At 44.5% G+C, this 25,091-nt stretch overlaps 2 protein-coding genes across 2 annotated transcripts in view; both read left to right on the forward strand.

Annotated features, from left to right (window-relative positions):
- Window positions 1-25,091, forward strand: part of LOC309558583 (uncharacterized protein) — a 533,559-nt gene that overhangs the window by 230,813 nt on the left and 277,655 nt on the right. The gene's annotated exons all lie outside the window — the stretch shown is intronic.
- Window positions 3,654-25,091, forward strand: part of LOC309557342 (NXPE family member 4-like) — a gene marked incomplete at its 3' end in the record, with an annotated part of 32,734 nt that continues 11,296 nt past the window's right edge. Inside the window, exons 1-2 of the mRNA XM_082260018.1 lie at window positions 3,654-3,752; window positions 22,665-23,371. Of these exons, the coding sequence (XP_082116144.1) occupies window positions 3,672-3,752; window positions 22,665-23,371 (788 nt within the window). The 5' untranslated portion in view covers window positions 3,654-3,671. The remainder of the gene's footprint in view (window positions 3,753-22,664; window positions 23,372-25,091) is intronic.

The raw sequence follows: 25,091 nt of genomic DNA on the forward strand, positions 1-25,091 counted from the left end.
TCCTGCACACAGATTTGGAACTCTGTTCCCAAATCAGCAATGGCTTTTTCACCCCCCTCCTTGATCCAAAGCAGATGTTAAAATAATCAAAACAACCTGATGCTGGGGTCTCCTGTTATATTCCGTTTATTAAGGTGTTATGTTTTTTTTGTTAAGTGTATCTCTCCCATTGTGTGCCTCCAAGGTGTGAATTCCCATTGATAATTGAGTTAATTGAGTCACCTATTGTTTCTGTCTGTTGGCTAATCCTCTTGGAGGTTTGCGAATGATGGGACTAGTCTCATGTCAGCCTCATTATCTAATCACTGTGTGATGTTTTGGGCAATATGTTTTTGGTTTTACCTCAAGATCTTGTCTGTGTATAATGTTTGGGGTAAAAGGGCTGGTATTAGCTATTGGTCTGCTGGAAGGGTTTGGAGGACAGGAGGCACTGTTTGAAGGAAGCACCCAAGCTGAGTGCCAAACAGTCTGTCACATGTCCCTATGCATTTTTACTCATTTGACCTAAGTTCAAAGGCCAGGAAGAGCATTATTTGTAGTTTTTTGCTGTGGTAGCAAACTTGTGCATAGTCCTTGAACCACAAATGTGTAGGGTTCTCCATACAGCATATATGCTTGACCCAAACCTACTTCTTATCCCTAATTATGAGTGCCTCTTCAGTTAATTTAGCCACTTGTCCATGAGTGGTCAGCTTCTTTTCCCCTACCCATGCTCAAATTTCAGTAGGGCAATCAGAAAAGAATTGCTAATTTAGGACCACCTGATCTGCAGTGAAGGCTTCTTCTCCTTCTATCCATTATCAACACATTTGGGCCATCTTGTGTGCAACCCTTTTGAGCACTTGCCGCAAAATCACGTACCTGTACGTCATTTAGCTTCAAGTGGTTGTACTGTAATGATGCCCGGTACCGTTTATTAGAGCTGACAGAAATCGATTCTCTTTTAATAACAACCTATGCGGCTAAGCAGCTGCTTGACTGTTATTGCAAGCAGAGGAAGGGGACATTCCCCCCTCGCCCCTCCTCCCCTGCCACCTTTGGCCGCTCGCTCAGGCTCTTCCGTCCCACTCGGTGACCTGAGCGACCAGCCGGCAATAGGTATGGGCATCCGCAGAACTTTTTTCAGGGGGGGGGGGTCATTTTAATGTCACCCATGTTCCGCCCCTTTTTAACAATGTCATGAAGGGGAGAGGCTTAGACATTATACTTATTTTGAGTATTTAATTTCAAAGGGCAAATGGCAGCATTTATTTTAAAGCATTTCTTAACATAAAAAATAAAATGATCCTGTTCCCTTAAAGCATATCATACAGCACAGTGCTTGCGCTGTGTAATTTGCCCACCCCCCCTCCCCGTATCACCTAAAATACCTGGCTGATCCTGCCTGGCTATGTCCTTCCCTCTGTAAACTGACCATGGTATACCATGACTGCTGACCCCTGACACCATGGTCAGTTTACGTGCCTCCGTCATCTGCAGCTCACCTGTCCTCCTCTGTCCTCTCTCCTCCCTCCCTCCCTGCCTGTCTGTTCATGTATCAGTGCCCCTCCTGCTACTGTAGTTACATTTAAAGTTTCATATCCTGTCTACAGTCTGTTTAATAATCCTGTGTGCTCCTGCATCTGTGTTTTAGAAAAATAAGCCATTCTTTACAAGTTTTCAGAGCGTGACCCGCCGATTCTCCCCTCCTCTCTCCCTCCCGACTGACAACAGCGAGGAATCCTTGACCCCACCCACTGCAAGCAATGCTTGGCGCTCTGAAAACTGGTAAAGAACGCCTTATTTTTTTTAAAACAGATACACAAACAAAGAGGCACCCAGGATTAATAAACGGACCAGACAGGATGGTATAAAGTGGCTTAACAACCACTTTAAAGGGGAAGTTGAGATTCCAGAGGGGTGCATGTGGACGCCCATGCCTGTCACATGTCTATTGCTGTCACAAGGATGTTTACATTCCTTGTGACAGCAATAAAAGCAATAAAAAGAAAAAAAAAAACAATTAAAGGGATAGTGAAAAATTAAAAAAGTAAAAAAAATATAATTTTTTTTTTTAAAGTGCCCCATCCCCATGTAAACAGTGTTCAAACCACACATGTTAAGTATCGCCACGATCATTGGAGTGAGAGCAACAATTCTGGCATAAGATCTTCTCTGTAACTCTAAACAGGTAACCTGTAAACATTTTTAAATCATCACCTATGGAGATTTTTAGGGGAAAGTAGTTTGTCACCATTTCACGAGCATGTGCAATTTTAAAACATGACATATTAGGTATCTATTTACTCGGCATAAAATCATCTTTTCCATTATACAAAAAAATTACATTTGAAAGACCTCTGCACAAATACAGTGTGACATAAAATATTGCCACAACTGCCATTTTATTCTCTAGGGTCTCTGCATACTGTATATATAAATATATATATATATATATATAAATATATATATATATATATATATATATATATATATATATATTGTTTGGGGGTGCTAAGTAATTTGTTAGCAAAAAACACTGACTTTAACTTGTAAGCAACAAATGCCAGAAAAAGGCCTGGTCTTAAAGTGATTAAAAAACTCTCAAAGCAGTATGTTTATGGAAATGAGTCCATTATGCCTACGCAGTCACTGTATAGTCTTCCAGGATTGCTTGCGTCATAGCTTTGGAGTTTGGTTTCCATTTATAGTCTAGAATTTAGCAGGCCTCCACAACTCCTCCTTTCAGAAGAACCACTAATTGCCAGTCATTTCATGTGAGGAACCTCAAATAGTGTACATTGGTACTCAAAGTCTTGGAAGAATCCTTCAACATCTTCCATACTTTCTTTGAATGGTTTAAAGTCTTTTCTGGAGAGCGTCAGGGTCTCCCTCACGGTGAGGCCTGGCACTAGGGCAAATTTGTGGAACCCCTTTTTACTCCTTCTGTCTCTTTTGGGCCTTCTTGATTGCCACAATTTTTCTTTCTGGCATGACAACTTCCCCAAAATGGACATTTCCTCATATCAGATATCAGTCCTGTCTACACACATCCAGCAATGGCTGCATGGCACTCCTGATGCTGACAAAAGTGACCCATGCCTGCATAATGAGTGTGGAAATGGCTACCTGTATACGGTATTGGAAATCCATATGACAGGGTGACCATGCAGGAGAACAACTGGGAGACAGGGACACTTGTCCCCCTATAACAAGAAAGGCCTGAAAAATACCATACTTTTTATTGCAGACTCTCCAGGAAATAGTATCATCATGAAAGCCACAGATTAAGCTTTGATGAAAATGTAGTGATTGGGTTTAAACACGTTTAGCAGTAGAAGTTTTGACTATGTATTAATTTTAGCATTCCATATTCTTCAATATAAAGTATTGTCAGGTATAATTTTTGACCATAGCTCAACACTTGTTAAATATTGACTACGAATTGACAAATGCTCTCAAAAGTAGACCAGGGATGACAACCAAGTGAGAATGAAATAAATTGTTGAAACTCTTCCAAACTGTAATAGGCCGGTGAAACCAAGATAAAGGTGATATTCATCTCTCTTTCATTGTATGCAGCTATTTTTTATTAGAAATTAAAGCAAAACTTTTTTCTTTAAGCTCGCTGGTCCTTAAAATAAGCCTAAAAATATTTATTCCTTTATCAGGTTGCCTTATCACTTGACAGAATGGTCAACAAGAAGTTCCTACTGCGTTTTTTAATCTTTATTTTGTTCCTGGGCTTCCTGTGGCACTGGACAGCAATGCAGGTAAATCATAATGAACCAATTATTACTCAGTCCTAGCCAGCTCATTTGTGGACTACGGGTCCTTGAGGGATTACATCATGTCTGAAGAAATTGTATATGGCAGAAAAAAAGTAGACCCTGCCAAAATGAGCAGCATAATATTTTTATGTTATCAAGGGTCTCAAGCAGATAATGAATAAATCAATGCGTTAAAACAGTATTAAACCAAAAAACAAAAATTTAATATATTGCAGTTTACCAATCTTAAAATGTGGTGGCCATCTTTTTTGTAGGCGTTATTCTTTGATTTTCACCTGGTAAACTGGACAGTAGCACACTTCCTATCTTAGGGTGTCTCTTCTCTGGATGGAAGAGCTTTTGAGATATCCTTGGACAGCAGCATTTTCAATCTGAGGGGGGGGGGGGGTAGTGTTAGATGAACTGGCAGCTTCAGATGGACTTGACTAACGAACAGTTGAAAATAAAGTAAAAACAAGCTTAAAAAAGGACAGCTATAGCAGTCACCACATCATAGAATTAGTAAGCTGCAATATAATACATTTATGTTTTTGGGTTTATTACCATCTTTTACGTAAAACACCACCTTCCTCAAAGATCTATCCTTCCCCTTAACTGGCCCAATTATAAAGCTTCAGGACATCATTTTTAGCAAACCAATGTAGGTATCTAGTGCAGACATATACCCAGATAGCAAGAATAACTTGCAACAAATTTGTTAATTTGCTGCACATTTTCACTGGCAAGTTGTACACTTGCAGAGCACTTGAAGTTCTAGTTGAAACTTTTTCCAATTTGTAGCAAATTTGCGTGGCATGTCTCTAGCAAGAACAAAGTTGCAGTGGTGAGTCTACAGAGAGCTCTGCAAGTCACAGTGACCCCTGTGGTGGAAGGACTACATAATAAATAAGGTGCAGCGCTAATAATAGTGACTGACAAACAAGTCCATATACATAGGAATTCACCAAAGATGGTGAATAAACATATAAACAAGTCCCATGTGAGTAGTGCAAAAAATCATCCAAGCATGGTAAATGTGGTCACAGTGGCAGCCAGACTCCAACACCATCAGAAGAGAAATAATAATGCGCTCACCGGAGACTTTTGACCCAAAATACCTTATGGCAAAAGGGTCAAATGAGCTGGTATATTATGTTCTTAATAACTCCAAATGCCGTAGTGCCTTGGATGTTCCAATCAGTGGTCAAAGGATGGATTCAGAGGTGAGGAAGTCTCAACCCACAGATGACATGAGGAATAAACCAGAGGAAACAGACATAGTGTAAATCCGCTAAACAAATTTATTTAAATAGGGGAAATACACTTACAGACATCCAGAGGTACAAGCATAAATCAAGCAAGCAAATCAGGCTGTCCTTGGCATCGTACTGACGCGTTTTGTTAGAGATAACTTTTCTCAAAGTTCTATTGCACTACATAACTAAACCAGAACTTCCAGCAGACTTGCAGAATGTTTGCAAAGAAAGTTGATCTGGAGTGGACTTGCTGCAGTTGTGCAACAAGCCTGGCAAATCTAGCTAGCAATAGCTTAGCAAGTCATTTTCAAACTTGCTACTCAATTGCTTGCTAGCTGGGTACTGTATTTTAAATTGCTATGGATGTAAGTAAAGAACTATAGTGAAGGGTATTATTTCCCCCAGGGGTGGATTTAGTGGTGGGATGATCACCAACCTTTTAGGAGCTTACCTGAGTTATGCTTGCAGTGCCCACGTTTTGCTGTCCTCCTGGGAGCTTTCTGCCTGCCCTATTTATATGTTATCTGTTCATTTGACCTGTGCACATGCGCAGTTGTGGCTAAAAACATCCTCCTGATTGCTTTACTACTTAAAAAAACACACTACTATCCATCACCAGTTTCCTGATAAAAAATGAAGTTAGCATGTGATCCTGATAACTTTAGCTTGTGTTTCGCATCCTAATCTCAGTCCTTGCTATAGTCATCCTGTCGCTGGGGTGTCCCTTATTCCCCAGTCATAGCCTAGTTCCAGTCCCTGTACTCATCCAGTTTGTTTTTCTTTCTGGTTCTTGCTGGTTCTTTGTTTAGGCCTTGTAATCTGCCTTGTCTGTTATCCCAGACCTGCTGGACTCCTGGGATTTTGACCACCTGCTTTACCTGACCTTGCAGAAATGGATTCTGTTCTGACCTTGCCTTTGTTAATAACTACATTGATGTTTGACCATTTGTCTTAGTTATCTGCTATTGTTACCACTGGCACCGACCTTGGCCCTGCAGGATTAAGTCATAATGTACTAGTATGCACCACATATTAGAACATTTTGAGAGACTTACCTGTAAAAGGGATCCCTCCTGCACAGCGCTGTCATGGATCCCGGGCGCTGCCATCTTCAGTTATTCTTCCTTCTGGGTTCCCAGGCTCTTGCTGTATGAATGGCCAGGACTACGGTGATGTCAGCTAAGGCACGGAGCTCTGAAGGTACTTCACGGGTATGCAGTCCCTTCAGACCGCATGTACCCGTGACGTCACCAGCAGCATCCCTTGTGAACTGCGCAGGTTTAGGAGATACTCACTGTACCTATAGGTAAGCCTTATTATAGGCTAACCTGTAGGTATAAGTTCACCTACACGTTAAGTGACCGGAATTGAAAGCATCAGATTATCAAACCTCCGCAGGAGGTCGTTCCCCAGTGAAGGTTTGATAATCTGGTGCTTTCAATTCTAGCACCTAAAGTGTAGGTAAAATCCACTTTTGAACTTGTACTTACAGGTAAGCCTTTAATAACCTGTAGGTACAGTGAAAATCTCCTAAATATGCACCCTCCAACCTTAGGTGTGCGCATGGGGTATGCTTGCTGTGCCTGGGCACGCCCTAATCACTCAGTGCACCTGAGTCACTAATCAGGCATTACAACTGGCCCTCCTGTACCGGTCCCGGGCCCCATCAGTTCAAGAGCACTGGCTGAACTGCCCTTTTGCAGACACAGTCCTATTGTTCCTCCACCTGCAGTGTTCCTGGCTTCTGCTCCTCTGCCTTCTTCTGGCTGCACTGCAGGGGGCTAATTTCTAGCATCTGTACCTCCATTCCCCTGCTGTCTGGGAATCCCCCTGTGCCCCTTTCCCCTGAAGCACTGCCGGCATCCCTTCTCCCCTCTCCTCTCCCATCAGAAGCTGCTGTGGGTACACAGGAGGATGTGTCAGGGTGGAGAGGAGAGAATGGTTTAGTAAATATGTAAATTACTACCCCTTTTTTGCTCTGAATGTACACAGTGAGTGATCGGTATGATTACGCCTGTGTCTAGTCATCACTGAAGCATAGTAATTTGTGTTCATTCTATCCCACAGTGTAACCCCCCCCCCCAGATCAATCTGTCTTCAGTATAACCCCCCCCCCCATGTCATTCTGTCCCCCAGTATAATCCTCCCCCTCAGGTCAATCTGTCCCCCAGTATAATATCCCCCCAGGTCCATGTGTTCCCTAGTACCCTAGTATAATCCTCCCAGTCAATCTTTCCCCAAATGTGATCCCCCAGGTCAGTCTGTCCCCCTATATAATTCCCCCCTATGTCATTCTGTTACCCAGTATAATTCCCCCCATATATACAGTATCTCACAAAAGGGAGTACACCCCTCATATTTGTGTAAATATTTTATTATATCTTTTTATGTGACAGCACTGAAGAAATGACACTTTGCTACAATGTAAAGTAGGGAGTGTACAGCTTGTATAAGTGTAAATTTTCTGTCCCCTCAAAATAACTCAACACACAGCCATTAATGTCTAAACTGCTGGCAACAAAAGTGAGTAAACCCCTAAGTGAAAATGTCCTATTAGCCATTTTCCCTCCCGGGTCTCATGTAACTCATTAGTGTAACAAGGTCTCAGGTGTGAATTGGGAGCAGGTGTGTTAAATTTGGTTTTATCGCCCTCGCTCTGTCATACTGGACACTAGAAGTTCAACATGGCACCTCATGGCAAAGAACTCTCTGAGGATCTGAAAAAAAGAGTTGTTGCTCTACATAAAGATGGCCTAGGCTATAAGAAAATTGCCAAGACCCTGAAACTGAGCTGCAGCACGGTGGCCAAGACCACACAGCAGTTCAGCAGGACAGGTTCCAATCAGAACAGGCCTCGCCATGGTCAACCAAAGAAGTTGAGTGCACATGCTCAGCATCATATCCAGAGAAAATTGGGAAATAGACATATGAGTGCTGCCAGCAGTGCTGCAGGGGTTGAAGGGGTGAGGGGGGGGGGTCAGCCTGTCAGTGCTGAGACTATACACCGCACACTGCATCAAATTCGTCTGCATGGCTGTCCATCCAGAAGGAAGCCTCTTCTAAAGATGATGCACAAGAAACGCCGCAAACAGTTTGCTGAAGTCAAGCATGTGTGGCGGCAACCAGGTGAGGTGTACAAAGACAAGTGTGTCTTGCCTACAGTCAAGCATGGTGATGGGAGTGTCATGGTCTGGGGCTGCATGAGGGCTGCTGGCAATGGGGAGCAACAGTTAATTGAGGGAACCATGAATGCCAACATGTACTGTGACATACTGAAGCAGAGCAGGATCCCCACCCTTCAGAGACTGGGCCGTAGGGCAGTATTCTAATATGATAATGACCCAAAACACACCTCCAAGATGACCACTGCCTTGCTAAAGAAGCCTCCAGACCTAAACCCTATTGAGCATCTGTGGGACATTCTCAAATGAAAGGTGGAGGAGCGCAAGGTGTCTAAAATCCACCAGCTCCATGACGCCGTCATGGAGGAGTGGAAGAGGACTCCAGTGGCAACCTGTGAAGCTCTGGTGAACTCCATGCTCAAGAGGGTTAAGGCAGTGCTAAAAAATAATGATGGCCACACAAAATACTGAAACTTTGGGCCCAACTTGGACATTTTAACTTAGGGGTGTACTCACTTTTGTTGCCAGCAGTTTAGACATTAATAGCTGTGTGTTGAGTTATTTTGAGGGGACAGCAAATTTACATTGTTATACAAGCTGTACACTCACTACTTTACATTGTAGCAACGAGTCATTTCTTTAGTCTTGTCACATGAAAATATATAATAAAAAATATTTACAAAAATGTGAGGGGTGTACTCACCTTTGTGAGATACTGTATATATATATATGTATATATATAGTATATAGTATATACAAAAATATACTGGGGGGGACAAACTGACCTGGGGTATTATACTGGGGGACAGACTGACCTAAGAGGGTTTATAGTGAGGGACACACTGACCTGGTAAATTGGGGGATTATACCCCATTTATAATCCCCCATAGGTCAGTCTGTCCCCTAGTATAATCCTTCCCCCCAGATCAATCAGTCCCCCCAGTATAATATTCCCCTAGGTCAGTCTGGTAGGAGGGGAAGAGAGAAGAAAGAACACAAAAAAACCCCCAAAAAACACGCATGTACTTACACCTAACAACATATAGCTGGGGAGATGGTCACAGACCCTATGGTCGGCCATACATGGAGCAAAGTCCTTTCCTGCAACCACAGGCCATGGTCTTTTCCTGGGGGGGGGAGGGCAGGGAAGCTGCCTCCGCCAGGAGAAGACAGTAATATATAGCAACCACTAGTGATAATTGCAGGTAAAACCCAGCATGTTGGTTGTACCCAAGTTGGTTGATCGATCCACTTGGTATATTCAGCCTGCCTATACATGGTTTGAACCATGTATCGCCTGTCTAAGGATGTGGGGAGGAAAATAAGGACAGCAAACAGAGAGCACCCTCCAGGATATCCAACACTCAGTCACAAGAGTCCACAGAAGTAGCAGCATGTGTTGTGTCATGCAAATGGGTAAAACTGTATATTACAACTAGGGCAAACAGTCCGGCTTGAGCATGATGGGCAAACAGTTCGACCCGGGCATGAATTAGTTGAATGACCACAAAGCACTGTGCTGCTGCACAGTGCATTGTAAGGCATGATTGGCTGAAGCAATTAAAGTTTCGCCAATTCAGGGCAAATAGCATTGTCAGAGCCCTGATTGGACGCTGTCATGATGACTCTATCCAATCATGGCTCATTGCTCTTAGTCCCACCCCACACTATAAAAGTATTCTTTCTAAAACAGCCATTCACAGTGTGTTATTGGCATGGAGAGATATAGAATAGAGCTCTTTCCAATGCTACTAGAGAATTGGTGTGCTTTTATGATTCTATTGCCAGTTCAGTCAGTGTGACTGTAGTGACCATTCATTTTAAATTAGTGTCAGTTTATTTTGTCAGGGCAGGTTTACTGCAGTACATTTCAGTGGATTACTGCACATTTAACGCAGTATATTTCTGTGCGTTGCTGCACATTTAATGCAGTATATTTTTGTGCATTACTGCACAATTAACTCAGTATTTTTTAGTGCCTTACTTGACGTTTAACGCAGTAAATTTCTGTGTGTTACTGCACGTTTAACGCTGTATATTTCAGTGCATTACTGCACGTTTAACGCAGTATATTTCAATGAGTTAGTGTACGTTTAAAGCAATATATTTCATTGCGTTACTGCACGTTTAACGCAGTACATTTGTGTGCGTTACTGCACATTTAATGGGTGTATAATTTCTGTGCTTTACATGCCGTTAAATGCAGTATAATTAAGTGCGTTAGTGCATGTTTAAAGCAGTATATTTTAGTGCGTTACTGCACATTTAATGTAGTATATTTCTGTGTATTACGTGCCATTTAACACAGTATATTTCAGTGTGTTAGTGCATGTTTACGCAGGACATTGTAGTGCGTTACTGCAAGTTTAATGCAGTATATTTCAGTGTGTTAGTGCATGTTTAACGCAGTGTATTTCAGTATGTTACTGCACATTTAATGCAGTATATTTCAGTGAGTTAGTGCACTTTTAATGCAGTATATTTCATTGCATTAGTGCATGTTTAACGCAGTATAATTCTGTGTGTTACTGCACATTTAATGTAGTATATTTCTGTGCTTTACGTGCCATTTAACGCAGTATATTTCAATGTGTTAGTGCACGTTTATGCAGGACCTTTTAGTGCGTTACTGCAAGTTTAACGCAGTATATTTCAGTGCATCAGTGCATGTTTAACGCAGTATATTTCTGTGTGTCACTGCACATTTAATGTATTATATTTCTGTGCGTTACGTGCCATTTAATGCAGTTTATTTCAGTGTGTTAGTGCACGTTTACACAGGACATTTTAGTGCATTACTGCAAGTTTAACGCAGTATATTTCAGTGTGTTAGTGCACTTTTAATGCAGTGTATTTCAGAGCGTTACAGCACGTTTAATGCAGTATATTTCAGTGAGTTTGTGCACGTTTAATGCAGTATATTTCATTGCGTTACTGCATGTTTAACGCAGTAAATTTCTGCGTTACTGCATGTTTAACGGAGTATATTTCTGTGTTTTACGTGCCGTTAAACGCAGTATATTTAAATACGTTAGTGCAGGCTTAACGCAATAAATTTCAGTGCGTTACTGCATGTTTACCGCAGTATATTTCAGTGCGTTACTGCATGTTTACCGCAGTATATTTCAGTGCATTATTGCACGTTTAACACAGTACATCTCAGTGCTTTGGTGCACATTTAACGCAGTATAAATCAGTGCATTGGTGCACCTTTAACGCAGGATATTTCAGTGCTTTGGTGCGCGTTTAACGCAGTATATTTCAGTGCATTACTACAGGTTTAACGCAGTATATTTTAGCGCGTTAGTGCGCGTTTAGGCAGTATATTTCAGTGCCTTATTGCACGTTTAACGCTGTATCTTTCAGTGCTTTGGTGCACGTTTAATGCAGTATTTTTCAGTGCGTTGGTGAACCTTTAATGCAGCATATTTTAGTGCATTGGTGCACGTTTAACACAGTATATTTCAGTGAGTTAGTGCACGTTTAAAGCAATATATTTCAGTGTGTTACTGCACATTTAACGCAGTATGTTTCAGTGCAGTACTGCACATTTAACGCAGTATATTCTAGTGTGTCAGTGGAGTCAGTACTCAGGTTAAAGTGCATCAAACACCACTTTCCATTGATTAAAGTTCATCAAGGTACACATTTCCACATCTTTATTACATTTTGTTAATACACCCCCCCATCATGTCTGGGAGGCCAACAAGGAGAGGCAGACATTCTCATGGTTCTGTGAGGGGGCCAGCAGCATATGTGTCCACAGGAAAAGGTGGATGTGGTCAGTCCTCAGGCAGGACATTATTTCCTCTGTTTAGTGATGTTGCCATGCTATCCAGCCCCAACATGCAGAGGAGGTGGTGGACTGGCTTGCTAAACCCTCCTCACCCTCCTCATCCTCTGTCACCCAAGCAGAGACTAGTGGCTTATTCTGCCTCCTTGTGCACAGCTGTTCCTGCCATAGCCCCAATATCAGGCATTGAGGAGTCCTCTGAGTTATTTGAACACAGCGTCAGCCACTTGCTCCCTGACAATGCACATGTCATTACTTGTTTCAGATGTTGGTTCTGATGTCAAGGAAGGTAGGAACATGAGCCTACAGAGAGTGGAGAACACTGGTACACAAATTGGCAGTCATGTTCCCCCAGCCGCAGCGTATTGCCAAGTTATCTCCAGTGTTAATGATGATGGAGGATATGATAATGATGAGGTTACTGATGCGACTTGGGTGCCGAATAGATCAGAGGAGGAAAGTGAGGGTGAGGCACAACCCCAACGAGGCAGCCATCAAGGAAGTGTAGAGAACAGCCAACCTATTCTATTACATTGTGGAGCTGTTATCTTCTAGCCCACGTCCCACAACTCAGCTGTCTGGGCCACATGTGCTGCCTATCACACTTTTGCAACTTGCAAACTTTGTCTCAGTTACATCAAGCATGGCAAAAACACCAGCCATTTGACTATCATATGCTTGACAAGGCATTAACACAATGAAAAGAACGCAATTGCTCAGGACCATGATAAAAATAAATATATGAGAGCAAAGATGAACAATGGTTTATGAGGCAACAGTTAATCATATATCCAAAATATCAAAAGTCCATACACGTTAGGGCAGCCTAGGGGAGAATTTGACAGTTCACACAGGACACCCATTTTTCAGGCTTTTCAACTCCTCAGATCTTGTGAGTCATTTTAATGCTTATTCTTCAATAAATCCTGTACTATTACACTTAGAGGCGCCTCCCTTTTTTTTCTTTTTCCTTGACAAGGCATTTACCTCCTACCACTCAGCCTGTTGGCAAGAGCACCTGAAAGCCACACAAAAGGGACGCAATTCTGTTCCTCCTCCTTACTCACCTCAGTCTACCTTTGCTATACGTCATGACCTCTCAGCAGTCTCCACTACCAGGGATGATGGTAAAGTGCAGGGTGTCCCAGGTTCTTGCGGAACATCTGTCAGTAGCACATTACCAGCTGTAGACTATAGCCGGCAAATTTCTGTGCCCCATCTGCTGCAGTGGAAAAAACAAAATACAGCCACTGCCACCCACATGCCCAGCATCTAAATGAAAGCTTGTCAAAGCTGCTGGTTTTACAACTCCTGCCTTTCCATCTGGTGGGTTCTGCCCTCTCCTGTGGATTTGCAATATGTGCTGTACCACAATGCAAGGTTCCCAGTTACTATTTCTTTTCACGTAAGGTAATTCCAGCTATGCACTATCATGTGGAAGGCAATGTCGGGCAAGGCAGTCAGCCGCAATGTCCATGTTACAAGCATGGTCAGGGATGATATATTTCATTCACAGCACACTGGGTAATTCTGCTTGCAACCCGGAAGGATTCAAGACAGGGCTCAGTGCTGCAGCTTGTTATGCCGACACATCTCCATACAGCTAGTGGTGATGATGCGACATTTGTCAGCTTAACCCACTCCTCCTCTTCCATGCCCTCTGCTGAGTTGTCCTATGAACCACAAGTACCCCCTAAGTGTTTATTCAATGAGTCAGGCTAAAAGGTGCCATTCAGTGCTTCAGCTGGTGTGTCTACCAAACCAGAGCAGAGATTCTTGCAGCTCTGCAGGTTCAGGCTCAGAGGGGGTTCACGCCATGCCAGCTGGAGCCAGGAATGGTGGTGTGGGATAATGGCACAAACCTCCTGTCTGCCCTTAGACAGGGAAAGATGACACATGAACCATGCATGCCACATGTCCTCAAGTTGGTGATGCAGCATTTCTTAAATAGGTACCCAGGGTTGGAAGATCTGCTAAAGCAGGCTAGAAGAGTCTATAGCTATTTTCAGGCGGTCATACACAGCCAGTGCTTGGTTGGCTGAAATTTAGCAGGAATTCCACCTGCCCAAAAACTGCCTAATTTGCAACATGCCCACCAGGTGAAACTCGACGTTGGCAATGCTGCCATCAACGAGTGCCTGTGTGAATATGGCACGATGACTCGCTCAGGCTCGGCTTTATTTCCCCACGCCAATGGCTGCTGATAAAGCATGCATGCACTGTACTATCACCATTTGAGGAGGCGACAAGGAGGGACAAGTAAGCGCTGACAATGCATGCATCAGTGACACAATCCCTGTTGTGTTCCTGCTGGAGCAGACTCTGTGTGGCAATATGGACAGGGCACTCGAAGCAGAGCAGTGGGAGGAGGAGGAGAACTTCCTTTCCTCTAAAGGCCCACTTTATGCACACACTATTCTTGCCACGCCACAGAACACAGGAGGAGAGGGAGGAGGAGGAGAATTCTGGCAGTTTTGGAGGCATTGAAGCAGAGGAAGACATACGTCAAACCTTAAGAGATGGTTTTCCATCCCCAGAACCCTTGGGAGTATTAAGTGGCCGCAGGGAGGCAGTTCCAGGTACTGTAACCTTCAGTGACCCAGAGGAGTCTGCTTCTCATGCCTATGCAAACTTGCAGTACATGGGCTCCCTCAAGCTTCAAAGCCTGCAAAAAGACCAGAGAACACGTGACATCAAGGAAAAGGATCACTATTGGTTGGCGACCCTCCTTGACCACCAATACAGGGGGAAAGTCTGAGAACTCATCCCGTCCCCACAGAGGTTGCAGAAGATGAAATCTCTTGAGGACACCTTAAAGAGGAGTTTATCTAATGCTTTTCCCGACTTTGGTAGGTTACAGTGTCCTGGAAAACGTAGTTTTGAGGCTTCTGTTGGTAAAGAGGGGAGCAGTGGAGAAGGAGGACACCTAAGTGAAGCATTTCAAAATTTCGGTGCCCAGGGTTGTCAGCTACCCCATCCCATCAGCAGCATCTGCATCATATCGTGGACGATTATCTAGGGGGGGAAACAGAGGTGGGGAGCTTTCCAGTTGGCGATCCACTGATTTACTGGGTCATGAGATTAGGCCACTGGCAAGAACTTGCCCAGTATACAATTGGGTTGCTGGGCTGCCCTACATTTAGCCTGCTTTCCGAACGGACATTCAGTGCTGCTGAAGGCTTTGTTACTGATAATAGAGCGCATCTGTCCACAGACTCCATGGACCGGCTGACATTTATCAAAATGAATTAGTCCTGGATTAACAGCAGCTATGAAGCACCCTGATGCTGATGTCGCTGATTAAGTGTTTTTGGGATGTGGAATCTCTGCAAGACTTTTAGGCTGCCTAGCGTTGTGGGTGTTGATTTCATCTGGAAGAAATGTTTTGCTGTGGGTTTCATGGTCACAATAAACACCCAAAGATCATTTTTTTCTGCACCTGTTTGGCAGCATGCATATCATTTCGATTTTTGACAGCAAGGCCAATTCTTACTTTCATCAAGTGTACTTCTATAGGGTTCACCGGGAGCCGGGGGTTTCCGGCAGTGGCAGAGGGATACACTCACATCGGAATTTTGGCTGCTTCCTGCTGAACTGGACAAATTTTGATTTGTGTTTACCCTGCTTAAGAGTAAAACTCGTCTTACTCTACAGTACCACCCAGAGGGGTAAGCATTTCTGCATCACACATACAAAGCAGGACCACTGCTTCTTCTGTATTGTGTGTTATGACATCACTAAAACCAGCAGGAAGAGCGGTTACGTGGGTATGGTCACCAGAACACTGGACCATAAAAGAACATACCGTGAGGCTTTGGGCTGATGTGGTTAATAACTGCTGGATCCACTGACAGGACGATTGACATATGCTTGTTTGAAGGCTCTGTTAACCATATATATCTGGTAACAGGCTGTCTATGTGGCTTCTCTTGGTGGTGGACCGATTGGAATTCTCTCACAGTGTCTGTTTATCTCACAGGAGGAATACTTCTGGAGCACTATTTCTTTGAACGCTGCTTTTTATGTGAACGGACACCCAAAGACCAATTTTGTCCGCACACTTCTATCCAAAGTCTGCAGAAGAGACGCCAGAATTTTTTCAAAAAATCTCTAATCTTGTTCCCAGTGCACTAAATTGTGGCCTCATCATACAGAAGCCACAAGCCGTTGTTTGCACAATAAAGAAAGCTTGCAGGGAAATGCCATTGTTCTTGGATTTATAAATGCAATTATTGCTGCAGCAGCTTCTATTTACAGAACAGATGTGCCACTTTACAGGCAGACTAAGGAGACCCCCAGGCACTATATTGTAGGGAATTTTTCATTTTTATTGTTTTATCTCATTTTTATGCTTTCACTTTAAGCATCAGTAAATCACTGCTCATTTAAAAAATTATGTTTTTTACAAAACTATTTTACATGATACATGTCCCCCAGGGCAGTACCCAGACCCCCATAACCATTGTATGCACAATTACTTGCATAAAGGCCTTCAGGCCTCATGCACGCTGGATGTTTTTACAGCTGCTGTTTTTGGTGTCAGACAAATTTTTCTGCAGCCAATATACTCCCCAGAATGTTATCCTATGTGTCCATGCACACACAGGCTGTTATCCGCAGTTTTTGGCAGGGACGTTTTCTGGCTGTAAAAAAAAAACTGAAAACTAGTGGGTTTTGAGTGGTGTTTTTAAGCTGTAAAAACACTCTAACGTCAAAAAACGCAGATAAACGCCAAAAACTGGCGTTTTTTGAAATTTTTTTATTCCATTGCTTTTTTAAGCCTGGGTTCTGTTTCAAGGCATGGAACATAGCCTGGGTTCACACTGGTGCATGCTGAATACCGCATATGATTTGCACCAAAAACGCACCGCATTCCTGTGCACATCACATGTGATGTCTCTGCGATGCGATTTGAGCCATATATTTTGTATGGCTCAAATTGCATCACATTTGCACCAAAATGTTGTAGGACTCTTTTTTTCTTCACATCTAATCGCACTGTATGGGTATTATCACCAATGCGATGCGATTCTAGCAAGCGCACTGCATTTTGCAATCTGTTTCAGGCTATCGTTCATGGAACATGAAGCCCTGTTGACATTGTGCCGATTTGGCATGAGATTTGTCATGTCGAATCGCATGTCAAATCGGAGCCTATTGCCGGCAACGGCACGGGCTCACACTGAACGCGCATGATTTCAAACTCGCATGTCAGTACGACTTTGGGGCGATTTGACAGACATCTGTACGGGTTCATGCACAAATGTCTATTGAAATCGCCCTGAAGTCGCCAAAAATAGTGCAGAAACTACTTTTGGGAATCGGTGCAGCGTCGCAAAGTCAGGGTTGCACCAATTTGGACAGTGGCGTTTCTGGCAATAGGCTCTGATTTAACATGTGATTTGACATGTCAAATCACATGTCAAATCTGCCCGATGTGAACGGGGGCTTAATGTTCCATGAACAACACCCCGAAATAGATTGAAAAATGCAGTGAGCTTGACAGCATCACATTGCATGGGTGTGAAATTTTGATGCGGGCAAAAAAGGGTCCACATTTGCACCAAAATGTTGTGGGACCCTTTTTTCCCCGCACCTAAATCTTATCGCATGGGTGTAAACACCAATGCGATGCAATTCTGGCAAGCATTGCATTGTGGGAAAGTTGGAGTTACTAAAATAGCAGAGAGGTGATTTTTAGCTAAAAACACCAAAAACGCTAAAACCAAAAAACGCTAAAAAACGCCAATGCAAAAAAGCTGAAAAACGCTGAAAAACTCACTACAAAGCTGCTGGGGTATTTATAATGTCCAGTGTGCATGAGGTCTCAAAATAAGCACTTTCGATTTGTTCAGTTCGGGTCCCATAGACTTCAATGGGGTTTGTTATTCGGTTCCGAACTTTCGCAATGTTTGAAAATTCTGGTGCAAAAGAAATAGGGGGGTGTTGGGCCCATCCCTAATGTTAGAAAAGCAAAAGCATAACACTACCCTGGATATATAAAGATGAACGGGTTTACCAGGTAAGCCTAGATTACCTTATATTTAGCATATACAATCACAGGGTGTGGTGCATTATCTCATCAACATTATACATCCTATATCCTGAAAAACATGCATAAGCACATCTGAGTCAGCTGTGTGTTTGGTTAAAAAAATAAATAGGTAAATAAATAAATGAAAAAACAAAAAAATATACTGTATATATTTCCCACATGTCCACCTTCACCCCTCATTCTATATCAAAAGGATTGTAAAGAGCCTCTCAGGGGTCTTCAAACTATGGCCCTCCAGTTGTTCAGGAACTACAATTCCCATCATGCCTAGTCATGTCTGTGAATGTCAGAGTTTTACAATGCTTCATGGGATTCGTAGTTCCGCAACATCTGGAGGGCCGTAGTTTGGAGATCCCTGCGAGTCCATCTCATATGAGTGCAAACACTGATTGTTACATGCTGTTTAGATTACTGACAGAAAGGAGGCATAGCTTATGGAATTATTGAGACCTGGTGGATTGGTGGCACGCAATTGAACGATCCACCTATCTTCAACTTGTAGAATCCGTTTATCATAATCTATACCCCCCTCTCCCCACATGTGGGGTGAATCCTTGCAAAAATTGTAGCGAATCTAGTTGGTAAGCATGTCTGTCTGCAAAGTGCTTCGCTACGGGGCTTCCCAAATTTGTCCCTTTAATATCTACATCATGGTCTTTGACCATAGAACACATAGAACAATAAGTGTAGCACTACCCTTAAAAGGCTGCTTAAATATGTGACCTTGGAAAAATATATAACAGTGACAAATTGGTATAAAAATGCATAATATTACCATAAAGTGCACACATGTAGATAATCTCAAAAGTGCATGGTGCAATAATGCAAAATGTAGAATGGGGATGGGATAAGCAGCCTTTTAAAGAGATTGTAAACTCAAAAAATAAAAAAAATGAAAAAACTAAAAAAACCTGTAAGACAAAGGCATAATGAGCTAGTATGCATCACATACTAGCTCATTATGAAATACTTACCTTAGAACGAAGCCCCCGCAGTGCCGCTCAGCAGTGATACAGCCGACAGTTTCGGCCGTCCCTTGCTTCCTGGTTCGCGTCCTCCGGTCCATCTGATTGGCTGGAGACGCGATTACATCACTCCCGCGCATTCACAATGGGAACCACCGTTCACGACAGAGGGCTCTGAAGGAAAGGCACGGGCGGCAGTTCCTTCAGAGCACATGCGCCGATGATGTCATCGGCTGCATGAAAAGTAAATATCTCCTAAACGGTGCAAGCTTAGGAGATATTTACAGTACCTATAGGTAAGCCTTATTATAGGCTTACCTATAGGTACAACTTACAGGGGGGTTTACAACCTCTTTAAGGGTAGCTCTACACTTATTGTTCTATGATTTTACACCCTAATCGCCTAGCATAAGCGTTTGAGTGTTAGCAGCAATCCTTTATTAATCAGATCTCTTTCTATTCTGTCGTTTTTTCACCTCTACATATACTGATAGCGCGAGAGTCTTCTATATTTGTCTATTCCAAAATGGTCTTTGACCAACTGCCAGAACATTCTATGAGTTTTCCAACATAAAAAACACCGCAACCACAAGTAAGTAGGTAAACAATTCCTTTGGTTTCCCAATTTACAAAGTATCTAGATATTAATATTAAAGGGCCAATTTCTATGTGGATACTTAAAACTCGCATAAATATACAGAAGCCACAATGGCCACACCTAAAAGTCCCTTTAGGGTGGGATCCACATTCATCCTGTCTATGTCGCCTATCATCATATGTCTCCTGATCCCAGTACAATCATCCACCTCCCCCAAGTCAGTCTGTCACAGTCTGTACCATCCCCCCACCCCAAGTCAGTCTGTCCCCCAGTACAAACCCCCCCTCCAACAGTCTGTCAGAATGTGAACGGCCACAAACCCCCCCCCCCCCCCCAGATCAGTCTGAAACAGTGTGCTCCCCCCCAAACTCAGGTCAGTCTATCCCCCAGTACAAACCCCCTTCGAATCAGCCTGTCAGCATGTGCACAGCCAAAATTAACCCCCCCAGATCAGCCTGCCACAGTGTGCACAGCCACAATCTCCCATAATCCATCCCTCCCCCAGATCAGCCTGTCACAGGGTGCACAGCCATAGTTGCCCCCCAGATCAGTCTGCCACAGTGTGCACAGCTACATTATGACCCCCCACCCCCAATTAGACTGTCACAGGGTGCACAACCGCAACCCCCCCCCCCACAAGGGCTGGCCCAAGACATTGTGCTGCCTGGGTCCTAGAATGAAATGCTGTCCCCCCCCAAAAAAAATTCATGCCCTCCAAGAGGCCCCCACATTCTATAGGACTATGAAAGCAGTCAGAGGGGTGTGAGTGTGTACGGAGTGACAGCAGGAGCCGGACAGAGCAGTAGACACTGGGCAGATGAGCGCACCAGGCTTTCTACTGTCTATAGTGCCACAGTGCCCTGCAGGGCTGCGGGCATGGTACAGGAGAATGCAGTGCTGCGGGCATGGTACAGGAGAATGCCGTGCTGCGGGCATAATACAGAAGAATGCAGGGCTGTAGGCATGGTACAGGAGAATGCAGGGCTGCGGGCATGGTACAGAAGAATGCGGGGCTGTAGGCATGGTACAGGAGAATGCAGGGCTTCGGGCATGGTACAGGAGAATGCAGGGCTGCGGGCATGATACAGGAGAATGCAGGGCTGCGGGCATGGTACAGGAGAATGCGGGGCTGTGGGCATAGTACAGGAGAATGCAGGGCTGTGGGCATGGTACAGGAGAATGCGGGGCTGTAGGCATGGTACAGGAGAATGCAGGGCTGCGGCATGGTACAGGTGAATGCGGGGCTGCGGGCATGGTGCAGGAGAATGCAGGGCTGCAGGCATGGTGCAGGAGAATGCAGGGCTGCGGGCATGGTACAGAAGAATGCGGGGCTGCGGGCATGGTGCAAGAGAATGCAGTGCTGCGGGCATGGTAGAGGAGAATGCGGGTCTGCGGGCATGGTGCAAGAGAATGCGGGGCTGCGGGTATACTACAGGAGATGCAGTGCTGTGAGCATGTACCATGCCCGCAGCACTGCATCTTCTGTAGTATGCCTGCAGCCCCGCATAATGGCAGGTAGTGTGGCTGTGGAGCAGTCTCACTTACCTGTTTCTAAAGGAGCCTTAGGATTTAAAAATGGCGCCGCCCGGCGCCAACACGTCACCGCGCATGCGCCGCCGCCACCGCTCGGGAGAGCCGGGCCCCCCCGATCAGTCTGGTACAATACGCATCCCCCCATCCCAAATCAGTCTATCCCCTAGTACAAACCCCCCTTTGAATCAGCCTGTCAGAATGTGCACAGCCAAAATCAACCCCCCCCCCCCCCCAGGTCAGTCTGCCACAGTGTGCACAGCCACAATCCCCTATAATCCACCCCTCCCCCAGATAAGCCTGTCACAGGGTGCACAGCCACAAAGCCCCCATAATCCACCCCTTCCCCAGATCGGCCTATCACAGGGTGCATAGCCACAGTTACCCCCCAGATCAGCCTGCCACAGTGTGCACAGCTACATTACACCCAACCACCCAGATAGCCTGTCACAAGGTGCACAGCCACAATCCCCCCCATCCCAATATCAGCCTGCCACAGGGTTCACAGCCACAACCCCCCCCCCCCCCCCCAGATCAGCATGCCACAGGGTGCACAGCTACAATCCCCTCCCCACCCCCGGTCAGCCTGTCACGGGGTGCACAGCCTCAATCCACCCCTCCACCCCCATATCAGCCTTTCACAGGGTACACAGCCACAACCCCCCGATCAGCATGCCACAGGGTGAACAGCCACTATCATTCCCCCCCCCCCCCCCAGATCAGCATGCCACAGGGTGCATAGCCACAATCCTCCCCTCTTCCCCCAGTTCAGCTTGTCATAGGATACACAGCTACAATCCGCCCCCCCCCCCCTTCCCAGATCAGCCTGTTACAGGACAAACAGTCACAACCCCCCCCCCCACACACACACACACACACACACACACACACACATTTTTCTTTCACAGGGTACACAGCCACAATTACCTCCACCCCACCCCCAGATCAGCTTGTAACAGTGTGAACAGCCACCCCCCCCCCCCAAATTTACATATCTAAGCCACATAGGGAATTTAATTTCTCCAGGGCTCTTGCAAGTGCAATTAGAGTGGCATCATTACCCTGCCCCTCCAGTAATGACAATTCCACCCCCAGACAGCCAGGCTGCTCAGGGAAAGCTACATGATCTGTGTATGAATGGAAGTCCTATGACAGGGAGCAGACAGAGCTTCAGCGGGCAGTGACAGGACTGGGGTGCGGTGCCCTTCACTTAGATCCTGCAGCCTGAAGGCAGGACGATACTTAAAGGGTAACTCCACTTTTGTGGGGGAAAAAAAGCAAATAAAGAAAAAAAATATAGCGTATACAATTGTAACACAAGTCATACTGTAATTGAATGGTATTAAAAATGACCTTTCCTTTTCAATCTGCAGCCAATGTAATTTTCTGAAAATGCAATGCAATATGGCCACCTGGAGTTGTTCTGTACACAGAATGTATACTGACCACACCCCAGAAACATAATTCCCTGCTTGTGTGATTGGCTCACAGATTTTCCAATATGAAATGTTGGGTTTACATATTCTTTAATATTACAGTATTTAAACTTTGGTATGAAAAACAAAAAAGTAAGAAACTTTTTTATTTCCTTTACAGCATTCTTTAAGAGGTATGGTGGGAAATATTGTTCCAGAGAAGGAGAGAGTCCCAGAAGATCCCCCCAAAAAAAGTCCACTGCAAGTACAAATCGATAGCATCTTTAACAAAATTCAAAGCCTTATCCCCAATGTGATATTCACTAATTTAAACAAAACCACCAGTGCGCAAAACAGCAAAGTGTTTTTAGTGAATCCCAGAGAACGGTACTGCGTTGGGGAAGACCTTATTATACAAGTGGACATGTATGATTATTTGAATAACAGAAAGACCTATGGAGGAGATTTTCTAAGACCTAGGCTCTTTTCTATAGGACTTGGAGCTTCTGTATCAGGAAAGGTGGAAGACTTGAACAATGGGTCTTACCGTGTCCACTTTCCTTTATACTGGGCAGGCCAAATCAAAGTCTCCATTTTGTTATGGCACCCCAGTGAAGGGATTGCTGCCCTCTGGAGGTCAAGACATGCAAGTTTGGGAGTCCTGGGCTTCAATGGGAGATATGTCTACCTAGGTCAAGAGGCTTTCTCTACTTGTGGATTTCAACTGAATTCAGCCGGAGAGATTTGTGAATATAAAGACAAACTCTATGAAGAGATCTTCTACTGCCAAAAACCTCCTAAATTTCCTTGTGACTGTTTAAGAGACATGAGAGCTGTGGACCTCCATGCGTCTTTTTTGAAGTCTGAAGAGAAACCAATGTTTGAAGGGTATAATATACAGCAAACAAGAAAAATACCACACAATCTATATAGGCTTTTTTCATTATGTATAAATGCTCTAAATTGATAACATACAGGGAAATGTGAACATTGTTTTTGTAGGTAATTCTAAACAGAGAAGATCCTTTTCAACCGTGAAAAAGACCCAGTACATCTATGATGCATTCTCCAGGGGAATTGTTTATCATCTTATGTTTGCTCCAACTACAGAGAGCAATGGATAATAGCAAGAATCTACTGTTTGTATGCATATGTACTGTATACTATATGGACATATGTTTGTGAACACCTAAAGGAGAAGTACAGCCAAAGCTTGTTTGGCTGTACTTCTCTTGTGGATCACAGGAGTGCAATTCGTTCTGCACTCCTGTGAACCATTTTCAATAGACAAGGGGCTGAAGCCCGCTGTCAGCTGACGTCACAGAGCAAGAACACAACAATGAAGTTGGGATCCGCCCACATGCCTGGACCAGCATCTGGCTCAGCCTCTCAGTGAGAGCCTGAGCCTGCCGCTCCCGCCCCCTCCACAGCCCAGCCCTCCAGTGAGTGAGGAGGGGGCAGAGCAGACAGCGGTGACTGACAGCAGCCCTCTACTCAGGGAGCTCTGAGAATCAAGCGATCAGTAGTGTTTGATCGCTCAGCTCTCAGTGGTAGAGATGGCGGGGGACAGATGCAGCACTGGACCGATGCTGCATCCAGCTAGGAAAGTATGAATCTGCTAAAAAAAAAATCCCATACATCTCTTTTAACTCTACTCAGGGAGCTCTGAGAATCAAGCAATCAGTAGTGTTTGATCGCTCAGCTCTCAGTGGTAGAGGTGGCGGGGGACAGATGCAGCATTGGACCGATGCTGCATCCAGCTAGGAAAGTATGAATCTGCTAAAAAAAATCCCATACATCTCTTTTAACTCTAGCAATATTTCCAGGCCTTGAGCCTGATGTGGGTCTGCCATTGTCACCGGTGACACCTCCAACACATTTAAGTTGTGAACCCAAGTGTGAGAATTGAGACATTGACCACTCCGGCATCTTTGGTTGGTTTTGTTTATTGTATTTTGGGGATGGGAGAAGAGAATGAGTGGGATACTCCTCTGGCTCAACTAGGTTAACTGGAACTTTATACAAAAATGCCCCTTAGCACTGTCTTGACGCCAGCTGAATGCCGACCAGCGCTTCCTGACGTTTGAAGATACTGTTATGCTTAACTTGTGCTGGAACTTCGACTTTAACCTGTTTGTTAACTCAGAAGATCCAGGACTGTAGAACACTTCACTCCTGACACTAAATTTAGCTCAAAAGTCACTGAACAGCTCCCTTCAGTCCTTCACTGACCGAGGCAGCTCCTTGTCACTGCTTGTGCCACTGCAACTCTTAACTCTGTACACTGCACACTGTACACTTTAGCTCTTCAGGGCCCAACCGCTGGCGCCCCCTCTACACTTCAGGGTCCTCTAACTAGGCACCCCCTCTAACACTTCAGGGTCCTCTGACTAGGCACCCCCTCTAACACTTCAGGGTCCTCTGACTAGGCACCCCCTCTAACACTTCAGGGTCCTCTGACTAGGCACCCCCTCTAACACTTCAGGGTCCTCTGACTAGGCACCCCCTTTACAGCTAGCTGACTCCTGGATCCCCGAAACCTTCTCTGGAGTGGTCCCCTCTATACGTGGCAGACCCCTAGGGGCAGTTCACAGTACTCACGACCTTG

This window comes from Pelophylax lessonae (genome assembly GCF_965119305.1).
Source record: "Pelophylax lessonae genome assembly, chromosome: 6".
In the NCBI taxonomy this organism is placed as follows: domain Eukaryota; kingdom Metazoa; phylum Chordata; class Amphibia; order Anura; family Ranidae; genus Pelophylax; species Pelophylax lessonae.